Source organism: Aythya ferina (assembly GCF_964211825.1).
Source record: "Aythya ferina genome assembly, chromosome: 25".
Lineage (NCBI taxonomy): Eukaryota > Metazoa > Chordata > Aves > Anseriformes > Anatidae > Aythya > Aythya ferina.
This window is the reverse complement of record NC_140323.1, coordinates 250,934-269,676: the sequence shown is the minus strand read 5'-3', so window position 1 is coordinate 269,676 and position 18,743 is coordinate 250,934. Positions and strand designations below refer to the sequence as shown.

At 43.8% G+C, this 18,743-nt stretch overlaps 2 protein-coding genes across 6 annotated transcripts in view; both read right to left on the bottom strand.

Annotated features, from left to right (window-relative positions):
- Positions 1-14,713, bottom strand: part of TRIM33 (tripartite motif containing 33) — a 31,682-nt gene extending 16,969 nt beyond the window's left edge. For 2 of the 5 annotated variants that reach the window (XM_084498299.1, XM_084498298.1), the window contains exons 1-4: positions 14,221-14,713; positions 4,534-4,652; positions 4,280-4,427; positions 1,988-2,120 (exon numbers count right to left, since the gene is read on the bottom strand). In XM_084498299.1, coding sequence (XP_084354425.1) covers positions 1,988-2,120; positions 4,280-4,427; positions 4,534-4,652; positions 14,221-14,674 — 854 coding nt within the window. In that variant the 5' untranslated portion in view covers positions 14,675-14,713. The remainder of the gene's footprint in view (positions 1-1,987; positions 2,121-4,279; positions 4,428-4,533; positions 4,653-14,220) is intronic. The other 3 variants (XM_084498300.1, XM_084498296.1, XM_084498297.1) reach the window with 3 other exon arrangements.
- Positions 14,714-15,001: 288 nt separating this feature from the next.
- BCAS2 (BCAS2 pre-mRNA processing factor) lies at positions 15,002-18,672 on the bottom strand. The gene is made up of 7 exons (XM_084498152.1): positions 18,565-18,672; positions 18,393-18,485; positions 18,246-18,316; positions 18,011-18,172; positions 16,910-16,960; positions 15,766-15,846; positions 15,002-15,203 (listed from the first exon to the last, which is right to left on the bottom strand). Exons 1-7 carry the CDS (start codon positions 18,655-18,657, stop codon positions 15,077-15,079), a joined length of 678 nt encoding a protein of 225 aa, XP_084354278.1. The 5' UTR covers positions 18,658-18,672; the 3' UTR covers positions 15,002-15,076.
- Between the last annotated feature and the right edge of the window lie 71 nt (positions 18,673-18,743).

Sequence of the window (18,743 nt, the reverse complement as noted above, 5' to 3'; positions counted from 1 at the left end):
TTCTTGTCTGTACAGTAAACTTAATGTTCAAGTATAATTTAGTAACAGACAGATGTCTTCCCTTCTTCACTATAGTAAATCTCAACATTTAAATGGGCAGAAAACTCCTACAATAAAAGTGAAGCATCTCATACGTTGCGCAGAAGTAACCTGTGCTTTCTTTGCAACAACCATTGAAAGGAAAGTTGCAATTTTATTTTAAATCAAAATTTATTAAAAAGTAGTATCAAAATCTATAACATTACAATCTAATATAATGGGAAAAGACTGAATATATGATCAAATTTCTAGTAACACTGTTTCTCAGTTCCAAACAGCTCACAGTTATGATAACAGAGCCTTAAGCAGAGGAAACTTTAGAGAAGTCTTGTGACTTCTCTTTAGAGAAGACACAGCTGTGCTCCTGTTCATTTTGTTTGTAGCAGCAAGGGACAGGGTTGAACAATGAGTTTACATTCCTCAGTTTCAATGTTAGAAGCTTACATCTAAGCTTCCAAAGTATGCAAACTGAAAACTACCTACACTAGAGATGAATCCCACTCCATTAGGCTGCTGAAAGCTTGTCAGCTTTCTGCATCACCAGCAATTCTTTCGCTTGAAATTCTGATCACTGTGCCATGTTGCTACTGAAACAGTGATTCAACATCCTCATTTGTTGCAAACTAGTAGGATGTCAAATAAGAAGTAAATAGAAGATTAAAATCAATCATTGTTTCCACTTGGCATGGTTTTCCCTCAGTGATTTGGTGAACTTTATAAAAAGCAGTTTTACTTCAAGACAGAAGCAGCCACCCTAATTACCTGTAATTCAGATAAAAGTTTTTAAAATAATATTCTTCTACAACAAAGCATGTTAATAGCAAAGCATTATCTTCTCTTATTGAAAGAATTAATAAGTACAAAAAAATTAAAATCCATTTATGGATTATTAATCAGTTAGCATCAAGCACAAGGCAGGGTTGCAAAGAAACTAGAAAATGTTAGTTAACAAATCCTAGGAGACCGCACTTTCTAGACAGGAGTGCCTTCAGAATATTTATGATGAAGCCTACGAAAGAACATAGTAGGAATATTTGAATTTAATATTCTAAATGGTACTAATTTTAAAGGTGAAAATTCTCCATTAGGCTGCTCTAGCAGCCTACGAGATTAATCACTGCTCCAGTAAAAAAAAAAAATAAAAATGGTAAATTCTGTACTGCATCATAATGTCAAGCACCTTTAGAGAAGTGTTACTTGTAGAGCACCTATATAAAGCAGTGCTGCAAGTTGCTGATATGTACTTCCTCCCCTGGTTTTCTATTATATCACTGCCAAGTGCTTTTTCAAACATATGAGTTGCTAAAGAGAAGTAAATTGTAAAGCATCATAAGAGAGGTTCAAACTTTTTTCTAGCAGCAAGAAAAAAGCAAGCTCCTGAGACAAAACCCATACTTTCTTTTTTGTTGGAATGAGGCAACTTTAAACCAACTAAAGCCATTTTTCTTCCATTTTCCCCCCTCTGTATTAGAAAAATACATTAATCTATGCTGCAAAATGTATTCCTTCCCTTTACAAAACTCACCCTAAATTGAATGACTACCACATAATAAAATACAGCCTTTCAAAAAATTACCACATCTGTGACTCACTGTATCATTTTTGCTTTTTTATAGCACCAGGTGTTCAGGGCTCTAACACCTATTTAAGTGTTTTACTTGCGTCCTGAACATAGTGACTGGTGAATGGCAGGCTAGGTAACAGCTTAATCACACCAAATCACCTCAGAGGATGTTGTTTCGAGTCCAGTCCTAAGACACCTGACATAGCTCAGCTAATCGATCACTTAAAAGTTTTCAGCACTGCACACAGGTTCTCCTCTGCACGGGATCATTTCAATCTGACAGAGAGTACATACAACAGTATTTAGAGACACTGTTTGAAACCAATGTCATTTCTTCCTCTAAGAAAGCACACCACAGGAAACAAGACATGGTAATGTGAGTACCTGTGTTCTTTGTGTTCCAGTAACTGACAGTCTCTGCATGTCAGCCTGTCACATGTTTCACAGAAAAGTTTTAACTGCTCTTGTTTGTGGACAGGACAGAAAACAGGACGTTGACCAGATGCTCCCACAGCCTCTGTTTTTAGAAACAAACCATTTTTGCATTTTAAAACAAAACTTAAAACAATATGAAGTGCAAAACTACTAACTTCCAAGCTAAGTAAGTAACAACCAAGAATTCAAAGACAACGACAGACCTGTTCTAAAGTTCCTGTGAATGTTTTCACTAAAATATTTACAGTGCCAGTGTTTTATAGCTGTTCTCACTTCTGTTGTACTGAGATGGAAGAAGGAATTTCTTTCCCTACCAAAAATATTCAAAAAGACACTGCCACCTGTAAGCACACAAGGCCTGTTTGTACACAATCATTTGGCTTGCGTACACATTTAAAGATTAAATTGCATGCAATATCCACTTTGACACTCTAAAGGATGGACCAAACCTCTCAAACTTTTATACTATCAAACACCCATAGGTCTTCTATATTATCACTTCAAAATCTTTATAAAGCTCATTAAGTCATATGCAACTGAAGTGATAAATGCAAGGCGACATTATTAACCAGTCTTAGAGTTACTTAAACTCCAACTAAACTGAGTAACTTATCTACTTAATCACATAGAACTTATTGTCCAAAAAACAGTCATGAATTTACTAAAATACATGGTTTTCTATAGCTTTTTTGAGCTTGACCCAGATGAAAGCAGCTTTTGGAAGATAGATCAGGTAAGGTTTAAAACAAGTAAACACAAATGTCTTCCTTGTAGTCTCAAACATTTTTGAAGCTTGTTATATCACGCAAATTACTGTAAAGGAAGAAAGCTCATGAATCTAAAGCTGACGCTCCTTAACTGAATTTTGAAGTCCCCAAGGCATACCATACAGTCTGACAAGCAAGGGAAAAAGCTTTGCTGAGCAAGTAATGAATAGCCTTTCCCCACAACCAACAGTTTCTAGGGATGGCTGTATGCTAAAGGAAGGTTACATTTTTGCCACATTCCATCTCCATAAACATCAACACGAATTTCTAGTAGGAAGCTTACTACATTGGAACAGTTATTTTGGGGCACCTCCTCACTCAGGTTACAGAAGCATAAAAGGGGCTATATTATCACCTTGACAGTCACAATATGACAACCCTAATGAAAGAAGTCAGTAATCTTTTGTAGCGCCCTGTCATTTGATTTTATGTTAATTGGTTATTGCTTATTAGGGTTAATACATTTAAATGTAATATGAAACAATACCCAGCAAGACATACAGAGAAGCCTCTCCAAAAATTAAGTTTATTTGAGAGAGCGAGTGAAACAAGGTTGTCATCCACAGGAACTAAGCTCAGGAACTAAAAATTTCTAACTAATAATACAATTTTCCCAAAAGCAGTGACAGAAAGCAATGCAGTATTACTCCTTTGAAATGGCCCAATCATGAAGAACAATCATGAAGAACAATCATGAAGATCGTATTTATTTTAGCTGAAGAGAGAGAATAAATCTGAACCTATCCCCTTTACAAAAAGGGGGAGCAACCTTTCATCTGTTTTGAGAATGTTTTCCACAGTATTTCAGTTAGTTGCAAATTATATAGTCAAATGATAATTTAGGAATTAAAATCTCCTAATAAAGTTGCATGCTTAAACAAGCAGCCTACCCACTATGTCTGTTAATTTCTGCTAACCAAGAGATAAAACCTAAAAATGAATTAAAGTTCCACATTTACACAGCAATATCAATGTAACCGTACCATTATACTGAATACGAATGTAAGCTTATCTGTATATACTTTTCCGCTGGGTGAATTAAAATAGCTCCTTATAACAAAGTACAGCAAAATGGATAATTTCATTTCCTTGGCCAGTGGATATGACTAGCATGATGTCAGTGCTCTCCAGATTCCAACCACTCTGTTTAGTTATTTATTCTATTAAGTAAAAGGATCATTAAGACCTGATCAAAATCCTTTCTAAATATGACAGTCTTATTACATTTCTTCTGTGCTTAGCATAGTTTCTATAAAGAACATCAAACGGTACAAAGTATTAGCAAATAAGCCATTTCAGTTTAAAATTTATTTTTCCTTTACTTTTAGAACTACTAGTTTTGCACTGGCAGCTTTTTTTCCCGAGTCTTTCAGGAAAGCCAGGCAGCTGGTGGGTATCTAAATAATCCTCCCTCTCTTTCTTCACATGTGCCAAAGAAAAAATGTTTTTCCTACAGTGATACCAAAACACTCACCTGAAGATACATCCTCTTTTTTTCTGATCATATGATCTTTAGTAAATTTTACTCGCTGATGAGCTTCTATGCAGGTCTTGCACAACCATTCCCCACATTCCACACAAAATCCTACAGCACTAGCATTATCTTCACAGCTTGTGCACACCTACAAGGGGAATTAAAGTCAGTTACCATAATTTTCTTATAAAGCATTAACGTAACACAGGAACAAAAATAGCACGTGAATTCTGGCAAGCAGGAAAGTGTTATACCTGTTCTGATTTCTCATCAGAGCTGCTTGGTGTTTCTGATGTGTCTTTTACAAAGTAGTTATCCACCAGATCTATCTGTCTGCATTCTTGGCGGCATATCGGACATCTGATTACACCAACTGCAACACAGAAAATATTTCCTAGTTTTAAGAAAATGAATGGGAAAACCATCAAGCCCAAATTTAAAAGACGGCGAGAATGAACACAACACCCTCAGACTGCTTCTTTCACTTGGGTAAACACAGATTCCAAAATTGATTTTACCCTTAAAAAACATGTTGTTACTCATGTATAACAGATTTCACAAACAAATCAAAACAAAATGAAACATCTCAAAACTAAAACAAACAAGAAAACCCTAGCACCACACACACACCTGTTAAGAAGAAACTAAGTTTTGATAATTTATACATCATGCAACAGATTTTCCCAAACAAACAAGACCAAAAAAATAAAACCAAGAAAATCACCACACCTTGCTTCTGGGAAAACAATTTGTTTTTCCTAACCTTTTTTTTTTTTTCCTGTGATACTCAAGACATCCCTTTGTTACTTTTTGTAACCATCTATTGTCCAATTTGTCTCAAAATAAGCACTAAGAGAAGTGTGCCCACATCATGAGGTATGACTTCAGTGACATTCAAGAAAACATCTACAAAGTACTACAGTGTCACAATAGTCTCCCTGATACACCAGAGGATATTTTCTAACAGCCCATTTCCACCAGGCTGGGGAGGCAGATATGGCATTATGCCCTATATGAAAGTTTCAGGATTTTTTCAAGCAACATTCTGCAGGGAAGGCAGAAATAATAGCAAATAAACGTGTAAGTTTCTACCAAAAAGTTTTCTTGGGCCAACTGCACCTGCCTTTTGGCAACACCCAACCAATTTGCATATATCCATACAAATGTACACACACACACAGTTTGAACACTAGGTATCAAGACAACTAGTTCCTTTCTGGTACTCTTCAAAAGGTCTACTTTGTTTTCCTCCATACTTGTTAAATCACAGTTCTAAATCCTCAGCTGAACTTCAAAGAAGTTACTGCAGGAACCAAGTTAACATTTAGAGGTGTTCTAGGTACCACCTCCATTTAATGTTTGAACACTTACGTAGCACTAAGGTGGCAGTTATCTCTTCCTTCCCAGAAACGTCATCCAGTCTCAAACCAAGTTCCTACACGTTCATTGGGAATACCTTTTTCAAGGAGATGCTTTCAAAGTGTTTGAGGATTTTTGTACAATGGGACATGTGATGCTTTGAAAAGTAAGTGTAATTAAATGATGTAAAACTCCTTTGTGGATATGCAGTTATAACATTGGATCTTATTTCAGGAAGATTAATTATATTAGTAGTTAATTATTATTTTTCCAAGTGTTAAAATTAACAATGATCTCTTCAGAACACAAATGATTTCTTGCAGAGCAACAATCCAACTAAGAATTCCCTATCTCATCAAACCACACACTCTTCAAGAGCGAGATGTGAAAACCAGCATCAGTCCCTCCACGTACAAGAGCTTCCACATACACAATGAAGTTTCACCCACATGCAGAATCTTGAGATTTTCTTACTCCTGAAAGAAGATTATTTCAGTGAACACTGTATGAAAGCCACTTATCAGATTGTACGCAGATGTACTTACAGAACAAAACTTTCAAACATTTACCATTAAAACCATTCCATCTAAACCAGACCACAGCTAAAGCTGACTTTTAGTGTTCTTGTGGTTTAATCACGGGAAATACTGCAGAAAAAAAAATGAAGCCCAAGATCTCTAGTCTCTACGATGCATAAGTCAAGTTCTACAGATGCAAAGCACTTCCCTAAGGTGGGCTTTGTTTTCTTTTTTGAACTAGACAATCACTGCAGGCTTTCATTGCCAGAAGTGAGAGATCCATCTGACAACTCACTGGCTGGATTCTGACCATGGTACTTCCACCCTGTCCACTGCTTCTGTCCCAAAGGACAGGGGGAAGAGCTGTTTGCACACGCTGTACTCACAGCCACACCCCTGCTTTTTGCCCCCATACATTCAAACCCGTTGATTCAAGGTGCTGCCAGCGCTTTGCACCTGGCAGAGGGAGACAAAGAGGTTTGGAGGCAAATCCACAAGACCCCTGCTTGCTGAGGTTGGAGCACGCAGATCTGAGTCCTAAATAGAAGCCGCGTGCAAGGTTCTATTGAAATACGATTAGAGAAGTGTATTTCAAGAAGATGCTTGCTTTCCCACAGTGACATTTATTTTCACCTTAACTACAATAATCCCTAGACACAAGAGACTGCTTAGTAAATAGAATCCTATTTGGGTAAAGGCATACTTGCATGTGAGGAGCTCACGGCAGCCTTGCAGCAATAGGATGCCTGTAATGCACATCGTTCATTTGATGATTGTGTTCCTTATTCAGCATTAACCATCTCTCAAAGGAGATGAAAATCACAATCCTCCGAAAAGGCCTCACCATTCTCATTCAGCATATGACTTCATTTTCACATCTCAATTACTATTATGTCATTATATTAATTATTATATTGATAGCTTTCTAATATTACACTAGCTTTTGTACAACTCATACTCACTTGACGTATCCCAATCTTTTAATCTAATATAAACCAAATTAATGCATCATTAGTACTAGAAACCAAACTGCACCGCTGAAAAAATACAGACAACTCTAATTTTGAGGGAAGAAGGAAAAACAGGGAAAATAACGATGAAACAGCATTTACAGAAAAGAGAAATGGGGAGAAATTCTTATCTATGTCAAAACATAAGATAATTTGTGAGCTAACAAAGTTAATGATAAAAATGTTATGAGAATATATTTTGGGACAAGCTAAGGCTCAAATATTTATGTAAACAAGTAGATAGACCAGGCTACAACCCACGAAAATTCTTATGTTAAAAAAAAATAATAACAACATATCTTCCTAGTTATACTATAGGAGAACTTACTACTTGATTTTTCTGTGTCAATTTAAATTAGGAATTTAATATTGAAAAACATTTTTAGTCCTAATACACACATTTTCACAGAGATGGAGGTGAAAAGGCTTGATTCCCTGTGCTTCCTATCTCGTAGGAGCAAACTAGAAAAAACTTTTTCTAGTGAAAGGTTATGTCAAGCCTTTGGATGTTATGCCCACTCCAGCCTGATGATGTGGAATTCTTACTCTGAGCACTTCTAACACGCTGAAATCGGCTGATCCGTCCCCAGCACAGCTTTGCTAGGCCTGTTCTGCCCACTAACAGTACGTGCTCTACTGCTTTTGCACAAGAAGGAATAAAAGATGGAATTTTCTAAATCACGTTTGCTCCTAACCCCACACCTCCAGAAATTCCCTCCTGGGTGTTCCTTAGGTGCTTCAGAGACCACGTGCAGACAAGGCAAGGCTCTCTGAGCTGGCAGCATCAGCTCAGGACTCCTGGCCAGACCTGCGCCCTGCGCTCCCCTCGCCCGTTCCCCTTGCCCCCTCCCCAGGTCTCTTTACAAAGGCCGGAGGGACGCCAGCCGGCAGCCTCCAGCACCACGGGGCTGGCAGGCAGCAAAGGGGAAGCCGGGAGGGGGGACACAGCCACAGCTAGCCACGACCACTTGTCTGCTCTCTGAAAACCTGATCCTGGCTACAGCAACGGAGCTTACTGTTACCAGAGGCTTCCGAACTCAAGGATCCGTATGCACTGTGATCAACTTAAAGCGAACACACAACAGCTTAACCAAATGCCTTGTAAACCTTACAGAAAAGAAGCAACAATGGGAAGCAAAACCCCTCGAGTTGTAATTCCACGACAGCCTTCGGGCAACAGGACAAAGGGCACTGCTGGCGGCAAGGAGATCACCGCTCGCACCGTGCAGCGCAGGGCCACCAGGTTATTTTCAACAGAATGCCATTGTTTCTTTTAAGCATGTTCCTGAGGAGATTTCCCACCTTTTCTCCTCCAAACAGAAGAGGATGCAGCTTAGTCACTTTGTACATGAACACGTGAAGCCAAACAGCAGCAAATCACAACAGGTAAGACTGGAAGAACGCACGCAATACCAAGTAAATCATGTAAGAGTAATCCAACACCAAGCCATCAGACACCTACTTAGGCAGACATTTACAGGTCTCTTTTTCCTCGTTGATTAAGGGTACTTAATTGTCATTTTTTGAAAGATAAGTAAATGATAGCAGTTTTTACCCATCAGCGAAGGTGTGATAACCCCATGCACTCGTACCTGTGCCACCAGCACACGCTTCTGAACAGAGCACTGGCACGCAGGACGTCTCACCGAGTGTTTAAGACCGTCCGAAACAAGAAGGGGGACGGTTTCAGGAGCCAAGAACTTTGACCAAGGGAGCAGCTGATGAGCAAGAGACAAATATTAGAGCATAAGTCAGGAGTCTGAGACGCACTTCAGCAACAGCATGTGATGCAACTGCTTCCCCTCAGGTCAACCCAGGTATGGGTGAAACTGGGGGCTTTTATCACAAAAAGCAGCACTCACATGTGATCACCACAGTGACCCCATGGCACAGCCAACAAAGTGTATTCATTTAGGAATAACACTGATGCTGAAGAAACACAAATGGCATATTCACATAAAATGCCTCCTATCTTTGCTTTTAATGAGTCAGCATTTGTGAAGATACTCACAGAACAAATGCAACCAGACGTAACGTAACTCCCAAGTGAAAACATCCACAATCAAAGGATAAGGTGCTACAGAAGTACTTTGCACTTCAGTTGCACCATTCATTGCTGGATCCCTTCCATGGGTGTGCTAACCTGCAGAGTCTTTCCAGCAGTTCAAAATCAAATTCAAAGTATCTCTCTTCCTGATTATCCAGAAATTGAGCCTAAACACTTGCATTCCTAAACATCCCTACTTACATACTAAAATTCATATCTTTAATTAACATCCAGCTCCTTCCGCATAAGTTCTGGTCTGTAAGATGAAAATCTTTTTCAATCCTTTAGTACTTTCACAATATTCAAACAAATCCATAGCCTAAATATAAAAATTATGTTTGATTTTACTCTAATACACAAAAATATAATGTTTTAAGTACCTGTGGACAACAAGTTGACTGAAGTGAACAGCACGTCCTTGCAAGAAAAGAGGCCAAGAGCATCATGGGCTGCATCAGCCATACAGCCAACAGGCCCAGGCAGTGATCCTTTCCCCTGCTGAGCGCTTTGGGAGACCACAACTGGTACTGGGTCCAGTTTGTGACTTCCCAGTACAGCACACACACTCACAGACCAGGGTCAAGCCCAGCAGCGGCAGCCAAGGTGATCAAGGCTGGAACCCAGCACGTACAGGTTACGGCTGGAGCAAACGGCTTTGCTCACACCGTGCCAGGGACCTCGCCGCTGCCTGCAGCTTCCTGACTTCAGGGAGTGGGGCTCACAGGGGCAGAGCCAAGCTCCTCCCGGAGGCGTGCAGTGGAAGGAGTAACAGGTGCAAGTGAGGAAAGGGAGAACGTGTGTCACCTTAATGTTTGACGTATTTACAACAAGGATGGCCATAACGCATCAGAGAAGCCATAAAATCACCGTCCTCGTAGACGGTCACAGTTCACGTGGACAAGGCCCTAACCAACCCTCCTCTAACTGTGCCTGTGCTTGGCAAGAGGCTGAGCAAGACACCTGCAGATCCCTGACCACCTGCTCTGATTCCCTGTTCCTTCAAGAACGTCAATTTTAAAGAAACAAACAGATTAGGTTTCCTGTTGATAGTAACTGCATCGGTTAGAGCTAACCTAAGGCTTTATCAAAACATCCACAGACAGCCAAGTCACCAATCTTCCACAACCCTTATTATTATTTGAGAGAACAGCATCATTCCAGACACCTGCTTTTAAACACAGTTTTTATTTTGGTTGACAGGTATCAGGCTGGTTCCCAACACAAAAGCATTAAGTAACTATAAGTAACTCCCAAATCCTTTCAGATATTTACCTTGTTATAGCGATGTTAAAACTTCACAGTTCAGGAAATATTTGCAAGCACTTGTGCAATCTAACAACTCAAACTTCCGTTTTAAGCTCAAACTTGGCATGTGCGCGGTCCTCTGAGGAATGAATTGCTGCCAGGTTTCATTTATTGGCTGACAGCATCAATAGTGGTTACTGCACATGCAAAATACTCACTTCTGCCAGAAATTTAAATGTTCAAATACACGTTCTGGAATAGCCACACATCAAAGCCCCTGTTCTAGTTTCACAGATTTGACACACAAAATAACCGCACAGGTAAAGCGAAAGACACCATCAGACTGCCATTTGTCTGAATATAAAAAGTTTAACTGCTTTCAAGTTCCACTTCTAACTCCCTTTTTATTTTTTTTCTTAATGCAAACAATGCTTGCTTATATCATTACTACACATGCATGGAACTAACACATAATATTTAATAAGGAATATAAATTTATAAGAGTTGCAGACAACTATAATATTATAAAAACAAATCAAAACAAAAACCACCCTAGAATTTCCTCAAACAACAGATTTTATTTTAAAATACTTTACTAATTGAGATTGGAATTTAATTCATACCAAGATTTTCAGGACATGAATAGAAATTCTTTCAGGATTCAGCCTTCGCTGGGCTCCAGAACACACTGATGGCTCTCGCTCATAAGCACAGGAAAGCTGAAGAGCCCTGAGAGGTCAGGCGATGAGTACTGACAGTCCCTGAAGCCAAGATGACCCATGTTTGCATAGTTTAAGCAGTCTATTTCAGGTCCTGATTTTCAACTTTCCTTACTGAGAACAAGATTACTACCAAACTTAAGTGATATTCGTGTGGATGTAGCATCATTTTTATCTTCTCCTTCTAAAGGCAAAAAATAGTTATTTCATAATTTAAGGTGTCATTTAATACACTGTTTCTAAATACACAAACCCTGGGTACGGGAGTTGAATTCATCATCTCAGAACAATTTGTGCTATGTATTCCACAGCACAATTAAATGTATTGTTCCTCAAACTATACATACGTTCACATTACCCATTTTCTATGTTTTCCTAGGGTCTCTGAAAGCATCTTGTAGCTCCATTTCAGGTTTTCAGCCTAACACAGGCTTGCCAGATTGCGATATTCACAAGGAACTGGGAGAAACACACATTCCCTGTAGTGAGATAATCTTCTTAAGAAAGACTGTAAATACCTCAGTAAAAACTCTAAACAACCTATATTCCCACGAAAAGCAGCAGCTGCGGGTGCATAAACTGTTTTGCAGTACCTTTAACCCTCTGAAATCTTTATCTTAAAAATAAGCATATTTCAGAATACTGTAACACAAAGACAAGGCATTTTATTGTAGGCTTCTATTCAACCTGAAAGAAGAGTACAGTTGGACAGCTGAAACACCAGGCATTGAGAAATCATCTACTCACCAAACAAAATGCACGTTGACAACTTACAAAGTAACTGACTACAAGACACAATTTTGTGTGTTAAATACCTAACATAAAAATACATAAACACAAAGCCTTCTGATTTCTTTCAACATAAACAGCACAGATTCTCCTTTACCAGTGCAAGAGACACGAACCTACCAGTTACATCTTTATTAACGCAGCAAGGCACAACTCTGGATAGTTGTTTTTATGTTTGGTCAGCGTTTCTAAACTTTCAGGAACTAAGACCATTCTTCTGTATTCGCTAGCGAATAGGAGTGACTCAAAGGAGTGACAACAGGGTAGAGGAGGTGCCAATACAGACCACCAGCAACCACTGCCTCCAAGCACTCGTACGATTTTCTCTCAGAGCAGTGCCATGCTGTTGTCAGAGAACTACTCTGTGGGTACCCAACTTGCACTCAACTCCCAGTAAGCAGCTCCCTCAGTTACTAACCAATAATACACATATTTACTATTTGAAGCGCTTGACAATTCTTAGGGAGCAAAATCTGAAACTAAGAAAACCACGAGAAAAATATCAAAAGCAAAATGCAGTACTTTTCCATTGCATTTATAGCTCTCTTAACTAGGTGTAGACACGCTGAAAAAAAAAAGAGCAGGAAAGTGTAGATGCACGTACAGCATATAATCCAGCAGGGATAGCCTGCAGTTACATGCAACCTACTCCAGGTACAGCTACGGGCACTACCTTCCATTAATTCTTCCTCCATGAAAAAACATCTGCTCACAGTTAAGGAGACTACAGAAGTGGAAGTAACACCAGGATTCATGACTAACACAATCTATGCCAACAGGGAATGAACCTGCATGACTAAGCAGCACGGTACTTCTCCGTACGTTGAGAATACCTTTTTTTTTTTTTTAACCTGATTTACTGATGAGCATTTTGTGTGCCATTCAGTTGAGCCCATTTACAATATGTGGAGAGAGACGTTGACAGAACCGCACCTCAGCAGTTCTGGTTAATCAGCGTTTCGTTCTCTAGTGACCTGCTGCACTAATAGGTATGTCCATGCGCTCACGTACCACAACAGACGGCACATACACATCTCTGCTGGCACGGATCCTACGCACACCTCGCTCTCGTCATCTGTAAGTTTTTGACCAAGACATTAAGCCTTATTTCACCAAAGCATTGCAATCAAGCATTCTTAAAATACACAATGAGAACTGACATCCTACGTCATGCATACTTCATGTTCTTCCTGCACTTGTACCCTAACAGATGTACTCCAATCATCCTCCTAATTACTAGTATAATAAACCTAAATTGACAAGTTCTATACCTCTCGTTAATGCATGTCACACAGAATATAAACTCTGGAATTTAACAAGAAGGATCGCAAGACCAACTGAGTGCTTTAGTTACCGTATTTATAAACTACACTTAAAGCCTTATAAAAGAGAAAGCACAGGACCTTCTCAGACCCATATCCTAGATGAACTGCTTCTGAACAGGTTGGAGGAAAGAGTCACTAGAAAGCCAGGTTTATTACTTGAGAGCCTCCCGTGAACAGATCACTGCGCAACACAGGAAAGACTCCAGTCCTTGCTAAAAGCAGGAAGCTGTCACCAAACAAGGTCCTAGTGACCACAGGGCCCAGTTAAGAGCTGAAAAGCCATTCGCCAGAGCTCTGGCATGGTCTGTAGGCCACAGCACACAAGTCACTCCACTAAAAGCTCCAGAAGCTTTTCCATTGCATTCCTGAACATGTGAACTAGAACGATACAAGATTCAAGCTACGATTTCAACAAAAGCACCTGGAAGGTGCAATCCACACTTCTTCCACCGCGCCAAAGTTACTCACGGCTGGACAGCACACACACGGCGAGCCCACCGGCACAGGAAACCGGGCACGCAGGCAGGACAGCAGCACACGTAATACCGTGACAACGCCGAACTGGAGCTCACTCCGACGGATTTTTTCTAGCGCTGCAGCCCCGAACACTTGAGCACCTCCTCAAAGACGCGCCTCTGCGGCAGCAGCCCCGAAAGCCGCAGCCAGGCGCACGAACACGCGCCGCGATTCGCGTTACGCTGCCGGGGCGGGCAGGCCGGCTCCCAAGTCTCAGCCGCCACCCGCGACGAGCGCCGCGGGACGGCCCCCGGGCGTCACGGCCCCAGCCCCGCCGCCTCCCGGCACGGCCCCCGGGACGCCGCGGGCCCCAGCCCCCGGAGCCGCAGCCGCGGCGAAGGCGCCCTCCGCGCGGGGCCGGGGCCGCGAGCGGCTCCCCTGGGAGGGGGGCGGGGGGGAGGCCCCGCGCTCACCTTGCTGGATGTCGCCGTTGGCGCCGCCGGGCGCGGGCACGCTGAGCTGGCGCTCGGGCTCGGGCAGGCAGCGGCGGCAGAAGGAGTGCAGGCAGGGCAGCAGCTTGGGCTCGGCCTCGCGCCGGCTCTGCAGGCTCTGCGCGCACACGGCGCAGGTGTCCAGCAGCGAGAAGGGCCCGGGCGCCGCCGGCGTCAGCGGGGGCACGGGGCTGGGGCCGGGCCCCGGGACCGCACCGGGCCCCGCCGCCGCCTCGGCCTCGGCCTCCCCGAGAGCGCGCTCCGCCGCCGCCGCCGCCGCGCCCGGGCTGTCCCGCTCCTCGGGGGGCGCGGCGGCGGGCGCGGGCGGGGCGGCGCCGGAGGGGGACGCGGCCACGGGCTCCGGGCCGCCGCCGCCGCCCGGCCCGGCCTCGGCAGCCCCGTCGCCGCCGCCGCCGCCTCCTTTGTTTTCCGCCATGTTTCCTCCTTTGAACCCAGCTCCCCGCTCCGCGCACGCGCGGCGTCACCACGCGCCGTGCGCGCTCCCCGGCGGGGAGGCGGGGCCGAGGCTGGCGCAGGCGCGGCCGAGACGGCTCCGCGGGGGGGGGGGTGAGGGGGAGGCGGGCCGTGACGCGGGGCCGGCCGGGGCGGCGCGCGCACCTGTCATCGCGCCGCCGAGCGAGCCGCCATTGGCCCGCAGCGGCGGGAGCTCAGCCAATCGCCGGCAGGACGGGGCGGAGCCCGGCGGAGCCCAGCGGAGCCTCCCCCCCCCCCCCCCCGGGGCCGCAGGGAACGGAACGGAACGGAACAGAAGGAGGTTTATTGGGGGCAGAAGGGGAAATACAGAAAGAGGAAGCGGCCCCGGGAGCGGGCTGCGCCCTCAGAAGTCCTGCTGGATGTTCTCCTTGTTGGCTTCCCCCTGTTGCTGCTTGATCTGCGAGATCTCGTTTTCCAGCTGCACAATCGTCCGTTCGATCTCGTAGTTTTTGCTGACGAGAGACACCCACCTGGAAGGGAGCAGAGGAGAAAAAGGCTTTCAGTGCTACGTGGAGTGTAACGGTCCTGTCTGAAAACCAAAGGAACAGGACGGGAAGTGCTCGGGACGACACCAAATACCGCAGCGTTTTGCTCAGCACGTGAGAAATCAACGGCCATTGGAACAAACACAGTGACAAAAGGCGGGATTTCAACCCCATTGAGCCTTACTATAAAATATTTCATTTACTAGATTATAAGAAAAAAAGGCTCAAAACCAGATTTTCCATATTTAGATATGGAAAAGTTTAAGAAAAACGTTTTACACAATTTCAAGCAGCCAATAAGCTCTCCTTGCATCTGCCACAGTTTCACCCAGCCACAGTAACTGTAATCAGTAACTGAATTAGGCACCTTTTAAAACCCTGTGCAAAGCAACACCGTTCACATGATAGCTTCTTACGAAAAGCAACACTGTTCACATGATAGCTTCTTAGGACAGTACTGAAAGATAACTGATGCTCTGCATGAAGGAATTTCACACAGGAGATATAATCCATGGAAGATTTAACAGAAAAAAATCGAGATACTCACGTAGATTCCATTTCTCGTAGCTTAGCCCCAGCTGTGAGCTGCATGTTCTTTCGCTGCCAATTCAGATCTTGGATGTTTTTCCTGGAAGAAAAAATACATTTTTTTGTTTTGGTTAGTTGTTGGTTTTTTTTGCCTCATTTCTTTAAAATTTGTAATATCTGCTGCTTGAAATACAGTGCTCTAGAAGTACTACCAGAAAGCACTTGTGCAGTCAACGTCCTAACCACCATACAGTACCAGCATCCAGAACCCTGATGTAAGTTAAAAAACAACAAAAAAAAATACACAAAAGAAATCCATCCCACTACAACCAAAACTTCAAACATTCAAGTCTACCACTATTGGCACAATGCAGGGAACAGAAAATCAGTTTTGTTCTGAAAGAAGTCAGAAAAGCGGATCTGCTAACCATTAAAAAAATTTAGTTGTTCCGTGAATCGATGGGGAAGTACAGAAAGAATACTTGGAACTACCTAGAGACCAAGTTACTTTTGCTGTTAGCCTCCTTACACAACACCACGGTGCTCCTTTAACTTTCCCAACTTGAGCTCCTTTTCCATGATGATTCTAAGACACTAATCACAGATAACCCAAACACCAATAAAAAATAAGACTTGGCTATACAACCCCACCTTCTACCGGTATACAGCCCTATCTTCAGGTTGCAAATGATGGTAATTTACGCATATCTGAAAGCTTTACTTACTAAGTCCATCGCATCCTGTCCAGACAAAGTTATGAAGGTACATCACTTCAATATACAACCACCATCTTTGACTATTTCACCTCTGTAAACTTGTTAAAGCATTCACTTTAAAAATGACAGGACTAACTCAATATCAGCCAGCATGCCCTGAGACAACCACGCATTAAAAGCATATCAGCAACGAAAACACAACTGCATTTCTAAGAGGATCCTACCAGAATTCATTTTCTTCAGAGCACATGTTCAGACAGAATCAAATCAAACCATACCTACTTTGAGTGCAACAGGTATTATAAATGTCATAGTCTGGGGAAGGGGTGGATCTTTTTTCCCTTGACCATTGTAGCAGCTGATACACAAGTACACGAGGGGGGGGGGGGAATATCGTTCCACATTCCTTCCAACCTCAGTATGAGACTATGAAAACCAATGACTCACCTCAACTTCTGAAGCTCTTTCTGGGCTTGTTCTATCATATGAACCAGATGCCTAATAGCAGAATGCAAGCAAAGCATTAGCAAAACATGTAATTGTTAGATCAGCCCCATTTACCCAACCTGCCATTTAACTCTTTAAACAGGCAGCACGTCACTAAAGGCAAGTATAAGACTTGGCCTCACCAGTCTGTGCTCTTCACTCCTGAAGGGAACGATACAAAGACATTCATATCATAATACGTGCAGTTTTAAGATGTAAACCTTCACTAATCACTACTTTCAACCCTTGCCATCAGACAATATCATAAAACTACATCCATTAGTCAATCACTTTTTATTTTCATGTTTTTCACTGTTCGTTTGCACTATTATCGGCAGAATTGTATGGAAACATCTCGTTAACTTATTGTCTGTCTTTTAATTCTCATTGTAAACTTACCAGTAACCAGCTTTCCGCCCCCCCCATATCAAACTGTTAGAACAGAAGCAGTTCCTTTCTCTTCCTGATACGTAACTTAAAAGATTCTCTACCTAATGCCCTTCTCCTAAGGTAAACAACCCTTTGCCTTCTCACAAAAGGTAAGCTTCACATTCCTTTTGTCTATACCATTACTTAAAAGTGAAGCTAACCCTTCTTAAAAGCAGACATTTACGTTCTCTGCCTGAAACAGCTCTGGAGATTCCTGCAACCACACTTTCTAGAACTCTTCATAGCTTTTACAACTTTATTACTAAATGGCTGCAGGGTGAGGAAGATCAGCAGCACATCACTTTTATTTTCAGCTGCTGAATTACCATTTCATGGGGACTCGTTATTCCCATTAGTTATCCGTAGTTAAAGCCCATTACCAACTGTCTGCCACCAAAACTGTAACTTGAAAAAAATCAGGATTGAGATTTATGGAATCACAGGGTACTTCTTGGCCACAGAGAAAACTCCTTTTCTTTCAGATTAGCATTCCTTTCTTCCACACGCAGCTCTCTCAGAGGGACTCCGTTATTCCAGGATGCATCCTAAAGATTCCCACCGGCCTTGTACAGAAAACACGACAACTGAGAGCCAGCCCTTCGGCCAGGCTCAGCAGGTCGGGGAGTGCCTTACTCGTTGTACACCTTCCAAGCGTTGCAGCCGTGCTGAGACATCAACTCCAGGTTCTCGATGCGGACGGCCTGGTGCTCCAGCTGTGCCATGGAGTTGTTGACGCACTCCTGCCAGGCCGTGATGTCGTTCTTCTGGCCGGAGGACGGGGCCGGCAGCTCGTACCTGGAACACAGCGCCCGCCCGCTCAGCCCCGGCCGCCAGCCGCCCCCCGCGGCCCCCCCCCCCAGCCCCTCACCTCTTCATGCTGAGCAGCTCCAGGGGCTGCCGGGCCGCCAGGCGCTCGAACTCGTTCCTCATGATCTCGGTCTGCGGGGAGAGCGGCGGTGAGGGGCGCGGGGCGGCGCCGCGGGCCGGGGCCGGGGCCGGGGCCGGGGCCGCTCACCTCGAAGGCGCTGTAGTCCTGCGCCGGCAGGTAGCTGAGGTAGTTCTTGGTGGGCCGGTACCGCCGCGTCTCCTCCTCCACCAGCGCCGCAGCCTAGCGCACGCGGGGCGTCAGGCAGGAGCGCGGCCCCGGCCCCGGCCCCGGCCCCGTCCCCGTCCCGGCCCGCACTCACCGCCTCGCGGACGCCCGGCGCCTCGTAGCCCTGGTCGAAGTACGGCAGCGCGTCCACCACCACCTCGCCCGCCACCAGCCCCGGCCCCGCCATCGCCCGCCCGCCCGCCCGGCCCGGCCCGGCCCCGCCCCGCGCCTGCGCCAACCCCGCGCCTCCGCCCCGCGGCGCCTGCGCGCCGG